The sequence below is a fragment of the Oncorhynchus gorbuscha genome, linkage group LG10, assembly GCF_021184085.1.
Source record: "Oncorhynchus gorbuscha isolate QuinsamMale2020 ecotype Even-year linkage group LG10, OgorEven_v1.0, whole genome shotgun sequence".
Lineage (NCBI taxonomy): Eukaryota > Metazoa > Chordata > Actinopteri > Salmoniformes > Salmonidae > Oncorhynchus > Oncorhynchus gorbuscha.
In genome coordinates, this window is record NC_060182.1 from 90,828,264 (window position 1) to 90,849,075 (window position 20,812).

A 20,812-nucleotide genomic window follows, 5' to 3' on the forward strand; every position below is an offset into this window, starting at 1 on the left:
TTTTCAGAACACTACGGTAACTCATCACCATTCAGTCCCTGGTCTTTTCAGAACACTACGGTAACTCATCACCATTCAGTCCCTGGTCTTTTCAGAACACTACGGTAACTCATCACCATTCAGTCCCTGGTCTTTTCAGAACACTTCGGTAACTCATCAACATTCTGTCTGTCTGCAAACAAAAAACAAGCTCAGCTCATTTTAAAGCGACACATTTAAAATGTTGAACAATGAAATTCTGTGCTGGCAGCTACATTAACACTGCCAATATTGCTGGCATAGTTTAGAGTTGTGAAAACATTGTTCATTCGAATGCTGGTGACAAATGACTGTTTACTTTAAGAATGATGCCAAGGAATGTCTTACCCATAAGCAGTGTTATATTCCTTTTCTAAACGCTATCTTTAATTGCTACAGTTTAGCGGCAGGGCGTTGGCATCCTCTGTCCTCACATATCTTCAAGTCCTTCTGACAGCAGCGTGTTCAGCAGTGTGACTGCCTGGTTCCACTATGCAAGAGGCTTTGGCTCAGAGATCTAATATAGTCTTTAAGTGTTTAAACCACCCAGGTTCAAAGCCAACATATTATTACAATATAGGTGTAGTAGGATTATAATATCTGGCTTACTTATCTTTGTAAGTATACTGTACAATAGATTGTGATTGGTGGGAAGATGATAATAATAATAATAATAATAATAATAATAATAATAATAATAATAATAATAATAATAATAATCCTAATACTATTTAATAAGAAAGAGACTTTCCTTAGATCAGCACTTAGTCCTGCTAGTGAGGCCAGTCTGAAGCACTATTTATAGACAACTAAAAACAATACATTATGACACTAAATACTGTTCCCTGAACGAGGGAAACATCGGTACAACATACTCTGGAGAAATATAATCACGCCCCAAGCTGCCCCCCATGGATACTAAATGAAACGGTCCATGGCAGACCACCCAGACCTGACCAGGCCAGATACGGTATTCTGGGTATTGAGCACACGGTATGCTGCCTAGTGACGTTCCCCTGTCTCAGCCGTAAACACCCTGTGGGTTACATTGGGAGCAGTGTCATCCAAGCGACATCCAACTCACCGCAGCGCCAAATATCTTCTATAATCTACCTTTTAAACAACGACCAATACGCTGCCAGACCCCTGGGCGCTACACCGCTAGGTAACCCCTGCCCCTCGCTGTTATATGCCAGGGAGATAGCTTCCACAATCCAGTGGGAGAGACACTGCTTAGAGAATGCCCTGCCGTGAGCTGGATTAGCCAAAAAACGACTCACATAAACGGATATCCCCGTTCTGTTCAATTTACGGGCGTAAAGCTAGCATTGGACACAGGGCATGTGAACTCTATCGCCCTTCAGAAGCAAAATGAGGAGGCAAATAGGGAAATAGATCAAAAGTTATGGACCTTTAGGACATGGCCATGATTTTTGCTGCGAAGGCTGTATTTGGATGCAATGTCACATTCGAGTCGCCTGGGGTGACAGGAAGGGTGTGAGATGGAGATGGAAGAAATGGCAGCTGTTTTACGGGCGCCTAACCAATTGTGCTATTATGTGTGAGGGGGGGTTACGTTATTTGTAACTAATGTTTCTGCCACCATATCTTACGTCAAAAAAGAGCTTCTGGATATCAGGACAGCGATCACTCACTTCGGATTAGACAAAGAGCTTCTGGATATCAGGACAGCGATCACTCACTTCGGATTAGACAAAGAGCTTCTGGATATCAGGACAGCGATCACTCACTTCAGATTAGACAAAGAGCTTCTGGATATCAGGACAGCGATCACTCACTTCGGATTAGAGAAAGATTTTTTCTTCATCAAGCAGGACGCACAGGATGTACTTCAGACACCGGAAAAGGCTGAAATCCCGTCATTGGCAAGAGAAAGAGACACAGGTATAGAGGACACAGGGCGGGGTGCCTCGTAAGGATCCGCCCACGGCTATTGGGAAATTTGTCCTTACTATCAATTATACTTGCCAACGTACAATCGTTGGACAATAAATTAGAAGAGGTATTATCACGAATATCCTACCAACGGAACATCAAAAACTGTTATGTCTTATCTTTCACCAAATCGTGGCAGAATGACAGCATGGAAAACATTCAGCTGGCGGGATATACGCAGCACCGGCTAGATAGAACAGCACACTCCGGTAAGACGAAGGGGGGTGGTCTGTGTATATTTGTAAACAACAGCTGATGCATGAAATCTAAGGAAGTCTCTAGATGTTGCTCACCTGAAGTAGAGTATCTGATGATGAGCAGTAGACCACACTATTTGCCAAGAGAGTTTTCATCTATTTTTTTCGGGGCTGTTTATTTACCACCACAGACAGATGCACTAAGACTGTATTCAGTCAGCTGTATAAGCAAACAGGAAACCGCTCACCCAGAGGCGGATCTCATAGTGGCCGGGGACTTTAATGCAGGGAAACTTAAATCAGTTTTACCTATTTTCTATCAGTATGTTACATGCGCAACCAGAGGGAAAGAAATTCTAGATCACCTTTACTCCACACACAGAGAGGTGTACAAAGCTCTCCCTCGCCCTCTATTTGGTAAATCAGACGATAATTATATCCTCCTGATTCCTGCTTACAAGCCTGCAAACTATTACAGACTACAAAGGGAAGCACAGCCGTGAGCTGACCAGTGACAAGAGCCTACCAGACGAGCGAAATAACTTCTATGCTTGCTTCGAGGCAAGCAACACTGAGGCATGCATGAGAGCATCAGCTGTTCCAGACGACTGTGTGATCACGCTCTCCGTAGCTGATGTGAGTAAGACCTTTAAACAGGTCAACATACACAAGGCTTTGGGGCCAGATGGATTACTAGGATGTGTGCTCCGGGCATGTCCTGACCAACTGGCAACATGTCCCTGATTGAGTCTGTAATACCAACATGTTTCAAGCAGACCACCATAATCCCTGTGCCCAAGAACACAAAGGCAACCTGCCTAAATGACTACGGACCCGTAACACTCACGTCCATAGGCATGAAGTGCTTTGAAAGGCTGGTAATGGCTCACATTATCACCATTATCCCAGAAACCCTAGACTCGCTCCAATTTGCATGCTGCTCAAACTGATCCACAGATGATGCAATCGCTATTGCACTCCACACTGTTCTTTCCCATCTGGACAAAAGGAACACCTACGTGAGAATGCTATTCATTGACTACAGCTCAGCGTTCAGCACAAGCTCATAACTAAGCTAAGGATCCTGGGACTAAACACCTCCCTCGGCAACTGGATCCTGGACTTCCTGAAGGGCCGCCCCCAGGTTCTGAGGGTAGGTAGCAACATATCTGTCACGCTGATCCTCAACACTGAAGCCCCCCAGGGGTGCGAGCTCAGTCCCCTCCTGTACTCCCTGTTCACCCACGACTGCATGGCCAGGCACAACTCCAACACCATCATTAAGTTTGCAGACGACACAACAGTGGTAGGCCTGATTACCGACATTGACGAGACAGCCTATAGGGAAGAGGACAGGGACCTGGCGGGGTGGTGCCAGAATAACAGCCTATCTCTTAACGTAATCAAGGCAAAGGAGATGATTATGGACTACAGGAAAAGGAGGACCGAGCACTCCCCCATTCTCATCGGCGGGGCTGTAGTGGAGCAGGTTGAGAGCTTCAAGTTGCTTGGTGTCCAAATCCTCAACAAACGAGAATGGTCCAAACACACCAAGACAGTCGTGAAGAGGGCACGACAAAACCTATTCCCCTCAAGAAACTGAAAAGATTTGGCATGGGTCCTCAGATCCTCAAAATCTTCTACAGCTGCAATGTCGAGAGCATCCTTGACTGGTTGCATCACTGCCTGGTATGGCAATTGCTCAGCCTCCAACCACAAGGCACTACAGAGGGTAGTGCCTATGGCCCAAAACATCACTGGGGCTAAGCTGCCTGCCATCCAGGACCTCTACACCAGGCGGTGTCAGAGGATGGCCCAAAAAATTGTCAACGACCCCAGCCACCCCAGTCATAGAATGTTCTCTCTGCTACCGCATGCATGTGAAGCGATACAGAGCGCCAAGTCTAGAACCTAAATGCTTCTCAACAGCTTTTACCCTCAAGCCATAAGACTCCTGAACAGGTAATCAAATGGCTACCTGGACTGTTTGCATTGTGTATAGACCCCCCCCCTTCCCCCGCCAACCCATCTTTTACGCTCCTGCTACTCTCTGTTTACCATCTATGCACAGTCACTTTAACTTTTTAACTCTACCTACATGTATGTTACCGCTATTGGCCCAACTAACCGGTGCCCCTGCACATTGACTCTGTACCGGTACCACCTGTATATATGTAACGGATGTGAAACGGCTAGCTTAGTTAGCGGTGTGCGCTAAATAGCGTTTCAATCGGTTACGTCACTTGCTCTGAGACCTTGAAGTAGTGTTTCCCCTTGTTCTGCGATGGGTAACGATGGTCAGGGAGGAGACAAAGAACCCGATTGTCACACCGAATTCCTCTGTGGAGACGGGAGAATCTTCCAGAAGGACAACCATTTGTGCAGCACGCCACCAATCCGGTCTTTATGATAGAGTGGCCAGATGGATGCCACTCCTCAGTAAAAGGCACATGACAGCTAGCTTGGAGTTTTCCAAAAGGCACTTAAAGTACTCTCAGACCATGAGAAACAAGATTCTCTGGTCTGATGAAACAAAGATGGAAGTCTTTGGCCTGAATGCCATGTGTTACGACTGGAGAACACCTAGAAACATCCCTATGGTGAAGCATGGTGGTGGCAGCATCATGCTGTGGGGATGTTTTTCAGCGGCAGGGATCAAGATTGAATTTAGAGACTAGTCTGGATCGAGGGAAAGATGAATGGAGCAAAGTATAGAGAGATCCTTGATGAAAACCTGCTCCAGAGTTATAAGGATCACAGACTGGAGAGAAGGTCCACCTTCCAAAAGGACAACAACACTAAGCAGGACACAACCCGGACAATGCAGGAGTGGCTTCGGGACAAGTCTCTGAATGTCCTTGAGTGGCCCAGCCAGAGCTCGCACTTGAACCTGATCGAACATCTCTTGACCTGAAAATAGCTGTGCATCGACGCAAACATCTCTAGACCTGAAAATAGCTGTGCATCGACGCTCCATACCCAACCTGACAAAGCTTGAGACGATCTGCAGAGGAGAATTGGAGAAACTCCCCAAATACAGGTGTGCCAAGCTTACAGCGTCATAATAATAATAATAATAATATATGCCATTTAGCAGACGCTTTTATCCAAAGCGACTTACAGTCATGTGTGCATACATTCTATGTATGGGTGGTCCCGGGGATCGAACCCGTCATACCGAAGAAGACTCGAGGTTGTAATCGCTGCCAAAGGTGCTTCAACAAAAGACTGAGTAAAGGGTCTGAATACGTTTTTAGATGTCATTTTTCAGTTTTGTATTTTTTTATAACCGTTCAAAAAGGTCTAAAAACCTGTTTTTGATATGTCATTATGGTGTATTGTGATGTCATTATGGTGTATTGTGATGTCATTATGGTGTATTGTGATGTCATTATGGGTTATTGTGATGTCATTATGGGTTCTTGTGATGTCATTATGGTGTATTGTGATGTCATTATGGTGTATTGTGATGTCAATATGGGCTATTGTGATGTCAATATGGGGTATTGTGATGTCAATATGGGGTATTGTGATGTCAATATGGGGTATTGTTATGTCATTATGGGTTATTGTGATGTCAATATGGGGTATTGTGATGTCAATATGGGGTATTGTGATGTCATTATGGGTTATTGTGATGTCAATATGGGGTATTGTGTGTAGATTGACTGTGTAACTTAACGAAATGTGGAAAAAGTCAAGTGGTCTGAATACTTTCCGAATATACTGTATGCCACTGTGGTACAGCCTTCACAACAATAGTCCCATGGGAATGACCATAGAAATCATTATCCCCTGTAGGCGCATGATCTGGCAGAAATGTACTGTGAGCCTCAACCAAAATTGGGCCAATAGAGCTGGAACCCTAACAGCTTCTCCTCGGATAGAAAATAATGATTTATGCGTGCGATTAGACAGCTCTTTTTCTGGTTAGAATAAAACCAAGAGACTGAACATGGGACACCTGGATGTGCACAATATCGTGTGGTTCCTTTGACTCCAGATAGGCCAATACCCACAGCCTCTGGCCCCTCATGGGTGCCAGAGCTGCGTCCATCACCTTTGAAAAGACACGAGGCGAGATGGACAAGTCAAACAGTACTAACAAAATCTTATAGGCTATTGCCCCATAGTAGAATCTCAGAAACTTCCCAATCCTCGGGTACATGGGCACATGAAAGTATGTATCTTTTAGTTCAATGGTGGAGAACCTATCGCCATTACGCATGGGCCTGAATATATGAACTGAGATGTTTGTTCAGGGCACGCAAGTTTTAGAACAGGACGGAAATCCACGTCCCTTTTTGAAACGAGGAAATACCGGCTGAACCACTCATATTGCCTGTTTCTGGAGCAGGGATTATATTTCCTCCCTTAATACTGGTGCTGAGGCCAGGGGAACAGTCGACGTGAGGCCAGCGGAACAGTCGACGTGAGGCCAGCAGAACAGTCGACGCGAGGCCAGCGGAACAGTCGACGTGAGGCCAGGGGGACAGTCGACGTGAGGCCAGGGGGACAGTCGACGTGAGGCTAGGGGTACAGTCGACGTGAGGCTAGGGGTACAGTCGACGTGAGGCCAGGGGAACAGTTGACGTGAGGCCAGGGGGACAGTCGACGTGAGCGTGAGGCCAGGGGGACAGTCGACGTGAGGCCAGGGGTACAGTCGACGTGAGGCTAGGGGTACAGTCGACGTGAGGCCAGGGGAACAGTTGACGTGAGGCCAGGGGGACAGTCGACGTGAGGCCAGGGGGACAGTCGACGTGAGGCCAGGGGGACAGTCGACGTGAGGCTAGGGGAACAGTCGACATGAGGCCAGGGGAACAGTCGACGTGAGGAAGCAGAGAAAACGTTGAGGGTCGTACAACAAATTGTAGCCTGTTCCTCGACATTACTGTTCGCATTAACCAGGGCGTCATTGCGCATGTGTGCCATTGGTCGGAGCAGGCAGCAATTCTCCCAGTAAAGGTCATCTGAGGGGGCATGATACCCCATGATGAGAAATAGGTCATTTTTTATCTTTTTTTATCTCCTCATCTCTTGACAACCTTGAGTCTGAATGCTTTGGAGGGACTTTTTTGAACTAACTTGAGAAGCACATGACACTCTTGAAACCCCAAAACAATGGGGTTGAAACAATGGCTTTAGGTGCAAACATTTACCTGAAGGTCCTCTCTGGGTTCCGTGATTGGCCACTTGGGGGTACTTTTGTCACCAAGGATGTTTGAGCCGGCTGGCAAGAAAGGACCCCATCCCGTGCCACCCCCTATCCCCGAGCTAGGTGCAGGGGGGCTGTCTCCTTCCCCGCAAGGTGGCAGAACCATCTCTCACCTCGCCCCTGGAAGTGGGGCGATGCTTGTGCCAGGCAGACTGACATTGTGCCTGGAAACCAGGACGGTCCAACCTGGTGCTGGACCCCGCCTCCATCGTAGTTTTGGTCGCTTTCTTAGCCCCCTAAGGTCAATGTCCACGCTCCGTGGGAATCTAATTAGCATAATAAAACAATTGTCACTTTTGATGATGGTGTTTTCCCGTTAATGGAACATTCACGCTTATAGCCTACTGCGCTTATAGCCTACTGCGCTTATATCCTACTGCGCTTATAGCCTACTGCGCTTATAGCCTACTGCCGTGCACATTGCTGCGCTAATAACGTGAAGAAATTGTCTAATACTTTATCAACATGTAAAGCTAAACGTAGTGATATGATGCATCAGCCACATTGTGTAAAAAAGTTATTTTGATGCTAATGGTTTATTAATTTTGGACCGCATCCCACAGTAAATATGGACAGTTCTTCCAATATCCTCAATATTCACCTTGGATTTGGTTAAGGACGCGCGCGCAGTTGCGTCCCCAAAGTGTCTGTCTTCACTTGCAGTCTGTGAGTGAGAGGTGGTTCGGAGAGTGCAGAACTCAGGGAGAAAGGAACAAAGCAGCACTCCGGGCCAAGGGCACAAAGGCCACTGGCCGCAAACCGCATGGATTTTTATAGGGTGCATGACGGCCACACAAAGGCCATGCCTTCGTGAAATTTGAGGCATTTTCATTTTCAAGTGCTTGTCAAATTGGGAATGAGAGACTGAAGAAGTGTGTACAGTCTGCGCAAAAAAACAAGCAGAGCTCGTGCCTTTCAAGCCTTTTTTCAAAATATCACTAGAGTCGCTTCATGCAGCCTTACAATGCATTAAAAAATCTAAACATATAGTCCATCGTTTGTAGAAACTAAAGTTACATCAATAACTCTAAATGAAGCATATAGGAGCACCTATTTTGTTGTTAACCGCTCAACACAGATTAGCCGCATGTGTTCACTCCCACAAATTGTTTTGAGAAAATATACTTTCTATTTTATTCACCTGTGTTCAATTCTATTCTTCATACTATGAAATAATATACAATAATTCTAAGCAAATCGTGTGTGCTAAATGAACTAGTGTAGCCCACAGCTATTTGACATAGTCAGATCCAGAACCACACACGAGGACAATTCACGTCATGCTATTCCGTTCTTCTGAAATACACTACATTTTCTTCATATCACGCTTCTTTAGCGGTGTCTAAAATAAATAATGGATTTATTGTGAAGGTGTAGGCTATTTTACATGGATTTATTCAACTTTTTAAAATGTAGATGTTCCAAAGGCTGTGTGTGGAATTAATTCACGGTCAATTACCGTGAGGCCGACAGTTATTTGCTTGACAATTTCATGATTGCCACAGCCCTAGTCAGACCATGAAACATCCTGAAAATTGGTCTTCTCAAAAAATTGTCTGTAGTGTAAGAACGGTTTGGCCTATAAAATACCCATTTATGGAAAGGAGATACTCCCCCGAACACATTGGTGTTCTCGGTTTTGCTCCATGACCCCCCACAAGCGTTTTGGAACTCGTCTGAAGTCGGTACCTGCCAACTTCTGTAGCATCCAAACAGTTTTGGCTACACACTAAAGATGAGACTCTCAAAAATACGCACATGTCAGTTGTTTTGCTCTACGACACCCACCGGCCTCACAAGACTCGTCTGATTGTCCCCCGGTAACAGTTGAAAATATGAATGGAAGTCTACAGTATATGGAGACCTTTAAGTGACAAAAACAAGGGGTTAAATATATGTAAAACTAATACTTGATTATTATAGTTTATTTTGATGGGACTATCTGCTGTTCCATGTAGTGAATCTGTTATTCAATGATATTCAATGTGTTACTATGGTAAGTATATTGTCACGCCCTGGTCGAAGTATTTTGTGTTTTTCTTCATGTATTTGGTCAGGCCAGGGTGTGACATGGGTTTTTGTATGTGGTGTGTAGCTTAGTGGGATTGTAGTTTAGTGGGATTGTAGCTTAGTAGGGTGTTCTAGGAGAGTCTATGGCTGTCTGAAGTGGTTCTCAATCAGAGGCAGGTGTTTATCGTTGTCTCTGATTGGGAACCATATTTAGGCAGCCATATTCTTTGGTTGTATTGTGGGTGATTGTCCTGAGTGTCTTTATGCCCTTGTGCCGTGTTTGTTGACACAAGTCTAGGCTGTTTTCGTTTATTGTTTTGTAGTGTTTGTGTTTATTCGTGTTTACGTTGTGTGATTAAACATGGATCGCAATATACACGCTGCAGTTTGGTCCGACTCTCCTTCACCATATGAAAACCGTGACATATATTAACTATATTTTTTACATTTGAAGTCGGGAAGTTAACATACACTTAAGTTGGAGTCATTAAAACTTGTTTTTCAACCACTCCACACATTTCTTGTTAACAAACTATAGTTTTGGCAAGTCGGTTAGGACATCTACTATGTGCATGACACAAGTAATTTTCCAAAAATTGTTTACAGACAGATTATTTAACTTATATTTCACAACATCACAATTCCAGTGGGTCAGAAGTTTACATACACTAAGTTGACTGTGCCTTTAAACAGCTTGGGAAATTCCAGATCTTGATGTCATGGCTTTAGAAACTTCTGATAGGCTAATTGACAAAATTTGAGTCGATTGGAGGTGTACCTGTGGATGAATTTCAAGGCCTACCTTCAAACTCAGTGCCTCTTTGTTTGATATCACGGCAAAGTCAAAAGAAAACAGCCAAGACCTCAGAAAAATAATTGTAGACCTCCACAAGTCTAGTTCATCCTTGGGAGCAATTTCCAAACGTCTGAAGGTACCACGTTAATCTGTGCAAACAATAGCACACAAGTATAAACACCATGTGACCACTCGGCCATCATACCCCTCAGGAAGGAGAAGTGTTCAGTCTCCTAGAGATGAATATACTTTGGTGCGAAAAGTGCAAATAAATCCCAGAACAACATCAAAGGACCTTGTGAAGATGCTGGAGGAAACAGGTACAAAAGTATCTATATCCACAGTAAAACTAGTCCTATATTGACATAACCTGAAAGGCCGCTCAGCAAGGAAGAAGCCACTGCTCCAAAACCGCCATAAAAAAAGCCATATCACGGTTTGCAACAGCACATGGGGACAAAGTTTGTACTTTTTGGAGAAATGTCCTTTGGTCTAATGAAACAAAAATATAACTATTTGGTCGTAATGACCATCGTTATGTTTGGAGGAAAAAGGGGGAGGCTTGCAATCCGAAGGACACCATCACCAACACCAACCGTGAAGCACGGGGGTGGCAGCATCATGCTGTGGAGGTGCTTTGCTGCAGGAGGGACTGGTGCACTTCACAAAATAGATGGCTTCATGAGGAAGGGAAATTACGAGGATATGTTGAAGCAACAGCTCAAGACATCAGTCAGGAAGATAAAGCTTGGTCGCAAGTGGGTCTTCCAAATGGACAATGACCCCAAGCATACTTCCAAAGTTGTGGCAAAATGACTGAAGGACAACAAAGTCAAGGTATTCGAGTGGCCATCACAAAGCCCTGACCTCAATCCCATAGAACATTTGTGGGCAGAACTGAAAAAGCATGTGTGAGCAAGGAGGCCTACAAACCTGACTCAGTTACACCAGCTCTGTCAGGAGGAATTGGACAAAATTCACCTGACTTATTATGGGAAGGTTGTGGAAGGCTACCAGAAACGTTTGACCCAAGTTAAACAATTTAATGGCAATGCTACCAAATACTAATTGAGTGTATGTACACTTCTGACCTACTGGGAATGTGATGAAAGAAATAAAAGCTGAAATAAATCATTTTCTCTACTATTATTCTGCCATATCACTTTCTTAAAATAAAGTGGAGATCCTAACTGATCTAAGACAGGGAATTTATACTAGGATTAAATGTCAGGAAATGTGAAAAACTGAGTTTAAATGTACTTGGCTAAGGTGTATGTAAACTTCCGACTTCAAATGTAAATACTTCAATGGGTGGTAAAATTGCAAATCAAATAGCCAAATGATCCTTGGTATGATCTGCTTAAAACTATTCCCTTTAGTTTAGCACGGCTTAGACTATTTAGTGCCAAAAAAGGGGTTAAATACAAGCAAAAAATAATACAAAAGTTTCCTGATCTTTCTTATATCTCTCAGAGCCCCCCTCCACCTGCTGAGACAGGGCTAGGACTGTTATGGGTTAGCCATCGGACTTATTGCACCAGCAAATTTAAGAATAACTGTTGTTTGTGATATGGAAACTTAAAAGAATAAGTACAAACTTCAGCACACAACGTCCAGGAGGTGAACATGCTCTACCACTTTGGGGCAGTTTAGTTGGCTGAACATAAGACAGCCCAGGAGGTGAACATGCTCTACCACTTTGGGGCAGTTTAGTTGGCTGAACATAAGACAGCCCAGGAGGTGAACATGCTCTACCACTTTGGGGCAGTTTAGTTGGCTGAACATAAGACAGTCCAGGGGGTGAACATGCTCTACCACTTTGGGGCAGTTTAGTTGGCTGAACATAAGACAGTCCAGGAGGTGAACATGCTCTACCACTTTGGGGCAGTTTAGTTGGCTGAACATAAGACAGTCCAGGAAGTGAACATGCTCTACCACTTTGGGGCAGTTTAGTTGGCTGAACATAAGACAGTCCAGGAAGTGAACATGCTCTACCACTTTGGGGCAGTTTAGTTGGCTGAACATAAGACAGTCTTATTTTCCAATTGTTTGTTTGAGTAGCCTGAATCATTCCTGTTCACGCCGAGGTGTAGAGTGGAATAATTGAAGGGATGAATCCGAGCTTATCACCTGTGAAAGGCTTGGCTTCCAGCGAGGTGGTGATTTCATTGGCCTTGTCAGGCGTCATTGTAGATGCTTCAACAGAAGTCACGAGAGTGCGGTTCCCCATAATATTTTTTTTACCGAAATTGACTGACTGAAAGCGAACCTTTAGATATGTGGATAGATGGATGAGTCACATAGCTAATACGTTCTCTGGAGAGACTTTGCACTTTCCTATGTGATAATTACATTTTCTTGTCTTCAGAGTGAAACACAGAGTTGTTGCAAACCATCGGAGAGATGACTGAACACAGTTTGTTTTATTATTATTTTTATCCCAACAGTCAACAGGGAGTTTCGGTTTCACTTTTGCACAGTTTGACTGATGTCATACGCCATTTTAATTACGGAATAAATGCCAAGATATTCCGTAATTAAAACGGCCACACTCTGTCTACAGCAACATGTACGGCCCCAAAGTGCATCATTAATATGGTCCCACGGTGCATATCTCTGTTGCTGCAGTTTTGCACTGGGACTGCATTTTCTTTGGTGTTTGAGATTGGTATGTACTGTGTATTGTATTGGAGTGTACTGCAAATTACCACTACCGTGCAGTTATCATTGGAATAGCAGGTTTAGAGTGTGATGGTATTTCATCTCCTATCAATTAATAAAATCTATGTTATTAGTTTAAAATGTGTGTAATTATCATCACCAGTGGTATCTGTCTTATGGAATTCCTTTAAGGGGAAAAGGGGAATATAAAACACTTTTACAAACAGAGACCAGAGTCACATGACGACGCCTCAAAACAGAAACACAGACAAACGGACAGAAAGACAGACAAACGGACAGAGGAACAGACAAACGGACAGAGGAACAGACAAACGGACAGACAAAAACAGATGAGTGCAGAACAGAAAGGGAGACGATGTCGCAATAGGTAATGTTGTGCGGAACTCAAAGTGACCGGAAGACAAAGCAAAGTTAGTATAAATGGAGGGTTAGGGGTCAAGGGTCTGACACACATGAGCCAATTAGAGTTCATGCTTTGAAGTGATGGAGGTCACCGGGAGGTGACCCGGAAGAGGAAGGGTTAAGGTTGAGTTAGCCACTACTGTTAATGTGTGCCACAAAATTACAGCAGCTCAAATGAGCAAAGCATATATACTTTTGTGGCAATAAAATACTCTTTATGTCATCTTCATTGAAACCAATTTAAATGCAGAATGGCTTGACAAGGAAGGGGGAGGGGTTTAGGAGGACAATAAGGTAGGTAGTGAACGAAGGGAGGAGGGGAGGTTAAAAAGATATCATTCTTAAATCACAACTTTCTTCAGTTAGATGTTATGGCTGCCTGCTTGAGGCCCACAAAGTTGATGACAAGAACATATTTTGTTGCCTTTTTATTTGCTTTGATTATCAAAACACAGGAATGTTTGCTCTAAAAAGCCTCATGGCAACAAATGCTCTAAAAGAGATGAGGAAAACAATTTTTTCAACCACCGAAAATTCATGCTGCACATGATGAGGCGAGACAACAGGCATGTCGTATTTCAGATAATTGGCAGATAGATAAAGGCAACGACTCAAAAACAAAACAAACACAATCCGGAAGCCAAGAGAACCGAACATATAAAAGAGCCTGTCACATACAAAACGTCAAACGAAAGTATACAAAATAAAACCATCCCTCACACGCTTCACTCACGAAAATGACGGAAAATAAATATCGAGACCACGTAGCATGCAGCTGTCCACGTCAACTGATGTCGGGGCTAGAATGGAGAATGGTGTGAATTTCTGTGTAAACATATGATGATTGGATGACTGGGGCCCTGATGATATCTGTCCTCAGAGACCTGGAGAGCTCAGAGGGCTACAGTAGAGATCAGACATGGGCTCTTTAGTACTGCTATCTCTCATAGGAACTTTGGGAGGAATTGGAAATGACCACTCAGAGGACGATAATCAGGTAGTGCTGATAACACCTTGGCCTGAGCAGCATGGAACCGTCTCTCAGTCGTCTGTCATTTGCGCAATGCCAGGTGAGGTACCTGGCATTTAGAGCCACAAATAAAAGCATCTATAGGGCACCTGAGGTGGGTGTCCCTGACATACTAAACAGCCAATAAAATCAAACCCAGTTTGCTTGGCTATAAAACGTGGAGTCATTCATGTAAATAGCTGAAGCTATAGGACATGTTGATGGAATAACTGGCTTATATCTGTCGTGTCCATGGGTGATTCATGTATACAACTGAAGATATAGAATAGGTTGATGGACTAACTGGCTTATATCAAAAGTTGCTTTAAAAATTTCAATTTTCTTTGGGAAGTAAACAGGTAAGGTTAAAATGTGTGTTGTGGTGTTGTGGTATCCACAGTTCCATATTGGTGTTGTGGTATCCACAGTTCCAAATTGGTGTTGTGGTATCCGCAGTTCCATATTGGTGTTGTGGTACACACAGTTCCATATTGGTGTTGTGGTATCCACAGTTCCATATTGGTGTTGTACACACAGTTCCATATTGGTGTTTTGGTACACACAGTTCCATATTGGTGTTGTGGTATCCACAGTTCCATATTGGTGTTGTGGTATCCACAGTTCCATATTGGTGTTGTACACACAGTTCCATATTGGTGTTGTGGTATCCACAGTTCCATATTGGTGTTGTACACACAGTTCCATATTGGTGTTGTGGTATCCACAGTTCCATATTGGTGTTGTGGTATCCACAGTTCCATATTGGTGTTGTGGTACAGACAGTTCCATATTGGTGTTGTGGTACACACAGTTCCATATTGGTGTTGTGGTTTCCACAGTTCCATATTGGTGTTGTGGTACACACAGTTCCATGTTGGTGTTGTGGTACACACAGTTCCATATTGGTGTTGTGGTACACACAGTTCCATATTGGTGTTGTGGTATCCACAGTTCCATATTGGTGTTCTGGTATCCACAGTTCCATATTGGTGTTGTGGTATTCACAGTTCCATATTGGTGTTGTGGTATCCACAGTTCCATATTGGTGTTGTACACACAGTTCCATATTGGTGTTGTGGTACACACATTTCCATATTGGTGTTGTGGTATCCACAGTTCCATATTGGTGTTGTGGTATCCACAGTTCCATATTGGTGTTGTGGTATCCACAGTTCCATATTGGTGTTTTGGTACACACAGTTCCATATTGGTGTTGTGGTACACACAGTTCCATATTGGTGTTGTGGTACACACAGTTCCATATTGGTGTTTTGGTATCCACAGTTCCATGTTGGTGTTGTGGTACACACAGTTCCATATTGGTGTTTTGGTACACACAGTTCCATATTGGTGTTTTGGTACACACAGTTCCATATTGGTGTTGTGGTACACACAGTTCCATATTGGTGTTGTGGTACACACAGTTCCATATTGGTGTTGTGGTATCCACAGTTCCATATTGGTGTTGTGGTTTCCACAGTTCCATATTGGTGTTGTGGTACACACAGTTCCATGTTGGTGTTGTGGTACACACAGTTCCATATTGGTGTTGTGGTACACACAGTTCCATATTGGTGTTGTGGTACACACAGTTCCATATTGGTGTTGTGGTATCCACAGTTCCATATTGGTGTTGTGGTATCCACAGTTCCATATTGGTGTTGTGGTACACACAGTTCCATATTGGTGTTGTGGTACACACAGTTCCATATTGGTGTTGTGGTATCCACAGTTCCATATTGGTGTTGTGGTATCCACAGTTCCATATTGGTGTTGTGGTATCCACAGTTCCATATTGGTGTTGTGGTACACACAGTTCCATATTGGTGTTGTGGTACACACAGTTCCATATTGGTGTTGTGGTACACACAGTTCCATATTGGTGTTGTGGTATCCACAGTTCCATATTGGTGTTGTGGTACACACAGTTCCATATTGGTGTTGTGGTACAAACAGTTCCATATTGGTGTTGTGGTACACACAGTTCCATATTGGTGTTGTGGTACACACAGTTCCATATTGGTGTTGTGGTACACACAGTTCCATATTGGTGTTGTGGTATCCACAGTTCCATATTGGTGTTGTGGTACACACAGTTCCATATTGGTGTTGTGGTATCCAGAGTTCCATATTGGTGTTGTGGTACACACAGTTCCATATTGGTGTTGTGGTACACACAGTTCCATGTTGGTGTTTTGGTACACACAGTTCCGTGCCAGAGAGCTGGCTTTTCAGATTTTATCCAAACAAGATAAGGCAAACCCAAGTTCTCTCAAGAAGCTCAGAGGAACATGATTTGGGACGTCTAAGTCAGCTCAATATTGTATTTTTCCTATTTGGTCTGCAATAAGACAGCAGGATAACATGTTCACCTTGATGCAGAAACAACAACAATAAAACCACAGCGCTCTACACAGAAATTCATTGATATCTCTTCTCTATTAAATGTTTTACAGTGCAAGCCTCTAAATATGGAAACATTTAAAAAATGAAATACAAACACACATAAATGAGTCAATACTTTAATTCCTGCTAGATATCTAATCACGCAGTAATTTCACTGAAAGCAAATATTTAAGAAGATAATCTCAAAATGTATCATGAGTCAAAATGCAAGTCAGGACAGTGCCACGTGGATAGAGCACTGGACCTAAACAGGGTATGATGCATTTTGAAGCATCAACACAGAGAACATGGCACATCTTCACACTAACTGTGTCTTTTTTCTCTCTCTCATTCAACGCTGAGAGGACAACGTTTGCATGTGTTTTGGTGACCATGTTAACCACTTCAGACGACCCCATGGGCAAGTGTAAATCAGCAAACTAATATGGTTTACAGTGTTTTTGGAAGCAACATATATGATTTTATAGTATGAATAGTCCATGACGGATTTCACTATTTTCCACTTTGCTATGTATTATGTTTTCTGTAATTCAGTCAGATTTTAACGTAACAAATCTCCAGTCTTGCCATAATTTGTCCTTTGGGTTCCTATCTTTGGAAGTTACACTTTGTGTGTCCATGGGGTTACGATGCTTTATAGGATGCAGTGTTTGATCCTCAGGTGTGCATGGAGTGAGAGATAGAGCAGCGTGAGAGCAAGCAGAGGGAAACTAACCTAGCCCACCTGCACGGCCAGAGTCACACTCCTCCAGGTCCTCGTCATCACTGGAACACTCTGCCGAAGACACCATGTCGTCAGTCGTTTGCTTCATGGGCCAAACACATGACGGAAGAAGAACAAAACAAAATACACAAAAGAAAGGAGAAACAGAAACACAGGTACAAACACACGGACATAGACAGGAAGTGGACAAAAACACACAGACAAATAAGATAATTAGTTTCAATATAATTCCCCCCCCCCTATAGAACAATGAGGTCAGAGAACAATGACAAATATAAAATTGAACATTTCATACACAATCTTACATTTCCTATTGACTTACTAGAAAATCTTCAGTATTAAAGGGAAAACATACATAAAGGACCTTTCAATGTAAAGTTTTCCTTTGAGTTCATATCCAGGCACAGTAGAAAAACAAAAGTGAAACTCCCCTCTCAAATTAATGCATTACACTGTACAGTGTAGTTCTTAATCATTATACTGTACAGTGTAGTTCTTAATAATTCTACTGTACAGTGTAGTTCTTAATCATTATACTGTACAGTGTAGTTCTTAATCATTATACTGTACAGTGTAGTTCTTAATCATTATACTGTACAGTGTAGTTCTTAATCATTATACTGTACAGTGTAGTTCTTAATCATTATAATGCACAGTGTTGTTCTTCATCATTATACTGTACAGTGTAGTTCTTAATCATTATACTGTACAGTGTAGTATTCATCATTATATTGTACATAGTAATATTCATCATTATACAGTACAGTGTAGTATTCATCATTATATTGTACAGTGTAGTATTCATCAGTATACTGTACAGTGTAGTATTCATCATTATACTGTACAGTGTAGTATTCATCATTATACTGTACAGTGTAGTATTCATCATTATACTGTACAGTGTAATAGTCATCATTATACTGTACAGTGTAGTATTAATCAGTATACTGTACAGTGTAATTCTTAATCATTCTACTGTACAGTGTAGTTCTTAATCATTATACTGTACAGTGTAGTTCTTAATCATTATACTGTACAGTGTAGTTCTTAATCATTATACTGTACAGTGTAGTTCTTAATCATTATACTGCACAGTGTAGTTCTTAATCATTTTAATGTACAGTGTAGTTCTTCATCATTATATTGTACAGTGTAGTATTCATCATTATACTGTACAGTGTAGTATTCATCATTATACTCTACAGTGTAGTATTCATCATTATACTGTACAGTGTAGTATTCATCATTATACTCTACAGTGTAGTATTCATCATTATACTGTACAGTGTAGTATTCATCATTATACTCTACAGTGTAGTATTCATCATTATACTGTACAGTGTAGTATTCATCATAATACTGTACAGTGTAGTATTCATCATTATACTCTACAGTGTAGTATTCATCATAATACTGTACAGTGTAGTATTCATCATTATACTGTACAGTGTAGTATTCATCATTATACTCTACAGTGTAGTATTCATCATTATACTGTACAGTGTAGTATTCATCATAATACTGTACAGTGTAGTATTCATCATTATACTGTACAGTGTAGTATTCATCATAAAACTGTACAGTGTAGTATTCATCATTATACTCTACAGTGTAGTATTCATCATAATACTGTACAGTGTAGTATTCATCATTATACTGTACAGTGTAGTATTCATCATTATACTCTACAGTGTAGTATTCATCATAATACTGTACAGTGTAGTATTCATCATAATACTGTACAGTTTAAGTCTGATCTGACGACTGCCAGCTCATTATCTTTCACTCTTTACTTTGTCGGGTAATGGAAAAACTTCTGCTGTCTTTATCAAAGCCTTTCTTTCAAACGCCAACCATGATATTTCCCTGGCGACATCTCCTCACGGATGTTAACTCGGTTGTTAACTCGGTCCAATTTCTCACCCCTGCCCCCTCCATCTTACCCTGTCTAACAGTATGCATAGATTTGCATTGCTTTCGATCATGGCTATTGAGCTGGTAGGGCGGCTCGATCATTGACAATCTCCGTCACCTCCATCTCTGATTTATCTCTCCTCTCCCTCGCTCCGGATGAACTCGTTTTTCAGCCTCTGCATGTCTTTACAGGAGGAGATCAGAGAGGGGATAATTTAAGTGTTGTCATGGAGCAGCTTTATGAAATGATAAATAGCAAGGGAGTAATGGAGTCATCAGTGGTTCATCATTGTACTGTACAGTGTAGGCCCCATATATACTGCTAGGGTTTGTAGGCCCCATATATACTGCTAGGGTTTGTAGGCCCCATATATACTGCTAGGGTTTGTAGGCCCCATATATACTGCTAGGGTTTGTAGGCCCCATATATACTGCTGGGGTTTGTAGGCCCCATATATACTGCTGGGGTTTGTAGGCCCCATATATACTGCTGGGGTTTGTAGGCCCCATATATACTGCTAGGGTTTGTAGGCCCCATATATACTGCTAGGGTTTGTAGGCCCCATATATACTGCTAGGGTTTGTAGGCCCCATATATACTGCTAGGGTTTGTAGGCCCCATATATACTGCTGGGGTTTGTAGGCCCCATATATACTGCTAGGGTTTGTAGGCCCCATATATACTGCTAGGGTTTGTAGGCCCCATATATACTGCTAGGGTTTGTAGGCCCCATATATACTGCTAGGGTTTGTAGGCCCCATATATACTGCTAGGGTTTGTAGGCCCCATATATACTGCTAGGGTTTGTAGGCCCCATATATACTGCTAGGGTTTGTAGGCCCCATATATACTGCTGGGGTTTGTAGGCCCCATATATACTGCTAGGGTTTGTAGGCCCCATATATACTGCTAGGGTTTGTAGGCCCCATATATACTGCTAGGGTTTGTAGGCCCCATATATACTGCTAGGGTTTGTAGGCCCCATATATACTGCTGGGGTTTGTAGGCCCCATATATACTGCTAGAGTTTGTAGGCCCCATATATACTGCTGGGGTTTGTAGGCCCCATATATACTGCTGGGGTTTGTAGGCCCCATATATACTGCTAGGGTTTGTAGGCCCCATATATACTGCTAGGGTTTGTAGGCCCCATATATACTGCTAGGGTTTGTAGGCCCCATATATACTGCTAGGGTTTGTAGGCCCCATATATACTGCTGGGGTTTGTAGGCCCCATATATACTGCTGGGGTTTGTAGGCCCCATATATACTGCTAGGGTTTGTAGGCCCCATATATACTGCTGGGGTTTGTAGGCCCCATATATACTGCTAGGGTTTGTAGGCCCCATATATACTGCTAGGGTTTGTAGGCCCCATATATACTGCTGGGGTTTGTAGGCCCCATATATACTGCTGGGGTTTGTAGGCCCCATATATACTGCTAGGGTTTGTAGGCCCCATATATACTGCTAGGGTTTGTAG

At 42.7% G+C, this 20,812-nt stretch overlaps 1 protein-coding gene across 5 annotated transcripts in view; it reads right to left on the bottom strand.

Moving 5' to 3' along the window:
• The window catches only part of LOC124046732 (neurexin-3a-like), a 707,599-nt gene that overhangs the window by 19,930 nt on the left and 666,857 nt on the right, over positions 1-20,812 (bottom strand). For all 5 annotated transcript variants that reach the window (XM_046367446.1, XM_046367444.1, XM_046367445.1 and 2 more), the window contains one exon: positions 17,407-17,497. In XM_046367446.1, the coding sequence (XP_046223402.1) occupies positions 17,407-17,497 (91 nt within the window). The remainder of the gene's footprint in view (positions 1-17,406; positions 17,498-20,812) is intronic.